Genomic DNA, 4,722 nt, shown 5'->3' with positions numbered 1-4,722 from the left:
CTTCAACTGTGAGAGACGAAATCTAAAACAAAAATCCAGAAAATCACATTGTATGATTTTTAAGTAATTAATTTACATTTTATTGCATGACATAAGTATTTGATCACCTACCAACCAGTAAGAATTCCGGCTCTCACAGAGCTGTTAGTTTTTCTTTAAGAAGCCTCCTGTTCTCCACTCATTACCTGTATTAACTGCACCTGTTTGAACTCGTTACCTGTATAAAAGACACCTGTCCACACACTCAATCAAACAGACTCCAACCTCTCCACAATGGCCAAGACCAGAGAGCTGTGTAAGGACATCAGGGATAAAATTGTAGACCTGCACAAGACTGGGATGGGCTACAGGACAATAGGCAAGCAGCTTGGTGAGAAGGCAACAACTGTTGGCGCAATTATTAGAAAATGGAAGAAGTTCAAGATGACGGTCAATCACCCTCGGTCTGGGGCTCCATGCAAGATCTCACCTCGTGGGGCATCAATGATCATGAGGAAGGTGAGGGATCAGCCCAGAACTACACGGCAGGACCTGGTCAATGACCTGAAGAGAGCTGGGACCACAGTCTCAAAGAAAACCATTAGTAACCCACTACGCCGCCATGGATTAAAATCCTGCAGCGCACGCAAGGTCCCCCTGCTCAAGCCAGCGCATGTCCAGGCCCGTCTGAAGTTTGCCAATGACCATCTAGATCAGGGGTCCCCAAACTTTTTCCTGTGAGGGCCACATAACTTTTCCCTTCTCTGATGGGGGGCCGGTGTCAGTTTGTAACAGAAAAAGTGTGACGATCGTAGGGGAGCTTAAAATTTTTTTTGTTTTCCAGAAAGCCACACATAACCAAATAACCCTTTCCAGGTTCTTTACAGAAAAAAAGTCAGGAAACAAATAATAACACTATTAATGAAATAAATAATAACTAAATAACCCTCTCTGAGTTCTTCACAGAAAAAACAGGAAATAAATAACACTATTTATGAAATAAATAATAACTAAATAACTCTCTCTGGGTTCTTCATAGAAAAAAAAGCCATGGAACATTAACTTTCTGTTGTGCCATGCACAATCTTAACAGATAAAAGTTCAGCTCAGTTGTCAGAGCAGAATCTCTCTGACACATATGAGCAGTCTCTTAAAGTTCTTGTGTTCCTTCCTTATAATCCTTTTGTAGGTTCCAGTAGGCTTGTAGACACCGCTGTTTGCAGCTCTCTCTCATCAACTTCCCTGTGAAAACCACAAAGGAAGCAGGTTGAGAAACTGAACTAAGTGATACAGCACCTACACAGCACAATACATTTCACTACCAGTATGGTTGTAAAGATGGATTTTATCCCAGTAGATTTTATTATGATTATATTTGTTTATGCTCAGAATGACTCATTCAAGTCAGAAAAGTGAGCTTACCTATGTATGTTCATCAGTGTGAACTGTGGGCCTGCATCTGGCTGGTGAGAAGTTGAATATCAGGTTCCATTCTAGTTACAGCCAGTCTCAAGCACTGATGCAAATGTTCATCTGTCAATCTTGATCTCATCGGAGTTTTCAGCAGTTTCATGCGAGAAAAGGTTTTCTCGCAGATATACGTGCTGCCAAAAACTGTGGACATTTTCATTGCGTGTTTTTTGATGTTTGGATATGTGTCGTTTGGGAGGGCGGCATAGAAGTCAATGAGACTGTTGGGCTTGAATGCGTCTTTCAGAACATCACAGTTCTGTAACTCAGCCAACTCAAACTGATATGAAGGCTGGGCTTCATCAATGTCGGCAACAAAGGGGTTCTGAAAAAGACGGATTTCTTTTGCATGAACATGTAGTTCACTGAATCGCACACCGAACTCCGCCTTCAGCATTTCCAGTGCTTCCACGCACTTTTCAGCTGGGAACGGGACCGCTGGGTTCTCTGTCGACAGGTTTTGGGTAGCAGGAAGATGGACGAAGTTGCGCTTTTTCACTTGTTCCAAAAGCAGCGCTAATTTCACCTCAAATGCTTTTATGTGTGAATACATGTCGCAAATGAGTTTCCCCTCGCCTTGTAGCTGCAAGTTAAGGCTGTTAAGTATTTCTGTCACGTCTGTTAAAAATGCGAGGTGCCATTTCCATTCTGGGTCGATCAGCTCTGGGACCGTTTTGTCTTTTAAATGAAGAAATGCGTTAATTTCGGGTAGCAGCTCGTAAAAACACCTCAAAACTCTGCCCCGGCTCAGCCATCGGACCTCTGTGTAGTACAGCACATCTCCGTGCGTAGACTCCAGTTCAGACAGGAATTCTTGGAACTGCCTGTGTTTAAGTCCCTTTGCTCTGATGAAGTTTATGCACGACACCACAACCTTCATTACAGAATCCCACGTCAACACTTTGCAGCACAGTGCTTGCTGGTGAATTAGGCAGTGGACTCGTAGCGGGGCGGTGAGACCCCTTTTTTCCAACTCCCGGTTCATGCGTCCTATTAGACCGCGGGTTTCGCCCACCATGCTAGGAGCCCCGTCAGTCGTGATGCTAGCTAGCTTTGACCAGTCCAGGTCCAACTTCTCCATGGTTTGGCACACTTTGTCAAAAATATCCTCTCCCGTTGTAGTCCCTTTGAGACTTTGGAGGGCTGCCAGCTCCTCGCATATCTCAAAGTTTGCGCTAACTCCACGAATAAAAATGAGCAGTTGCGCTGTGTCTTGCACGTCCGTGCTCTCATCCAGTGCTAATGAAAAAAGGTCAAATTCTTTCGTCTTCTGCTGCAGCTGGGCATATACATTACTCCCGATTTCTTCAACGCGTCTGGTGATTGTACTCGCCGACAGACTTACGGCATTAAATGCATCTTTCTTCTCGGGACACACCTCCTCCGCGACAGCATCCATACATTTCTTAACAAACTCTCCGTCAGTGAAAGGCTTACCGCTGCTTGCTATCAGTTTAGCAACCCGAAAGCTGGCCCGAACGGATGCCTGGTTCAGCTGAGCTTGGCGTACAAATGTATTCTGCTGAGATAGTAGTCCACTTTTTAGCTTTGAGAGTTTGTCTGCTCGTATTTGGCCTTGCAAGCTATCGTACTTGTCTTTGTGACGGGATTCATAGTGTCGGCGAAGATTGTATTCTTTGAATACCGCCACCGTCTCTTGACAGATGAGACAAACAGCCTTTTCTTTGCATTGAACAAAAAAATAATCGTTTGTCCACTGCAGGTTAAATACCCTGCATTCTGAATCAATTTTTCTCTTACCTAACCTTTTCGCCATTATTCCGTTCTCTCTTTGACAGGGCCGGGCCTAGGATTTTTTTTCTGGAGGCCAAATAGGAAAAAAATCCGATAGCGTCTCTGGTATTGTTCAGAGGGCCGGGCCAAATGTGCTGACGGGCCGTATTCGGCCCGCGGGCCGTAGTTTGGTGACCACTGATCTAGATGATCCAGAGGAGGAATGGGAGAAGGTCATGTGGTCTGATGAGACAAAAATAGAGCTTTTTGGTCTAAACTCCACTCGCCGTGTTTGGAGAAAGAAGAAGGATAAGTACAACCCCAAGAACACCATCCCAACCGTGAAGCATGGAGGTGGAAACATCATTCTTTGGGGATGCTTTTCTGCAAAGGGGACAGGACGACTGCACCGTATTGAGGGAAGGATGGATGGGGCCATGTATCGCGAGATCTTGGCCAACAACCTCCTTCCCTCAGTAAGAGCATTGAAGATGGGTCGTGGCTGGGTCTTCCAGCATGACAACGACCCGAAACACACAGCCAGGGCAACTAAAGTGTGGCTCCGTAAGAAGCATCTCAAGGTCCTGGAGTGGCCTAGCCAGTCTCCAGACCTGAACCCAATAGAAAATCTTTGGAGGGAGCTGAAAGTCCGTATTGCCCAGCGACAGCCCTGAAACCTGAAGGATCTGGAGAAGGTCTGTATGTAGGAGTGGGCCAAAATCCCTGCTGCAGTGTGTGCAAACTTGGTCAAGACCTACAGGAAACGTATGATCTCTGTAATTGCAAACAAAGGTTTCTGTACCAAATATTAAGTTCTGCTTTTCTGATGTATCAAATACTTATGTCATGCAATAAAATGCAAATTAATTACTTAAAAATCATACAATGTGATTTTCTTGATTTTTTTTTTATTCCGTCTCTCACAGTTGAAGTGTACCTATGATAAAAATTACAGACCTCTACATGCTTTGTAAGTAGGAAATCCTGCAAAATCGGCAGTGTATCAAATACTTGTTCTCCCCACTGTATATATATTTTTTAATCTTATCTTTAACTGTGCATTGTTGGAAAAGGACCCATAAGTAAGCATTTCACTGTTAGTCTACACCTGTTGTCTACGAAGCATGTGACAAATACAATTGTATTTTATTTGACCTGTGAAAAGACCCCTGGTGGCATGTCTGGTGGGGTAAGTGTGTGTGTCAGTGTTGTGTGTAAGTTGACTATGCAAACTATTTCGAGTTTCTTATAAAAACAAGAAGAGATTCAATCAGTCTTTCCTCAATTCTTAGCCAAGACAGACTGGCAGGCATAGTATTGTTAAAATCCTACGATTACAGTGAAGAGCAAAATGTGCTCCTCTGTTCTGGGCCAGCTGCAGTTGAACTAGGTCCTTCTTTGCAGCACTTGGCCTTATGAATGCACAATAATCAAGATAAGATACATCTAGAGCAGGGTTCTTCAATTCCGGTCCTGGAGGGCCGAAACACCTCTGTTTTTCATCCTCTCCTTCTAAACAGTGGCTAATTCAGACCTGGG

At 44.2% G+C, this 4,722-nt stretch overlaps 1 protein-coding gene across 1 annotated transcript; it reads right to left on the bottom strand.

The window, feature by feature from the left end:
* Nucleotides 1-504: 504 nt before the first annotated feature.
* LOC311101615 (general transcription factor II-I repeat domain-containing protein 2-like) lies at nucleotides 505-3,339 on the bottom strand. Its single transcript, XM_084142741.1, has 2 exons — nucleotides 1,402-3,339; nucleotides 505-1,221 (listed from the first exon to the last, which is right to left on the bottom strand). Exon 1 carries the CDS (start codon nucleotides 3,224-3,226, stop codon nucleotides 1,415-1,417), a length of 1,812 nt encoding a protein of 603 aa, XP_083998867.1. The 5' UTR covers nucleotides 3,227-3,339; the 3' UTR covers nucleotides 505-1,221; nucleotides 1,402-1,414.
* Nucleotides 3,340-4,722: the final 1,383 nt, after the last annotated feature.

The sequence above is a fragment of the Coregonus lavaretus genome (genome assembly GCF_964263955.1).
Source record: "Coregonus lavaretus genome assembly, chromosome: 26".
NCBI classification, from domain to species: Eukaryota; Metazoa; Chordata; class Actinopteri; order Salmoniformes; family Salmonidae; genus Coregonus; species Coregonus lavaretus.
This window is presented reverse-complemented; position numbering and strand designations above follow the sequence as displayed.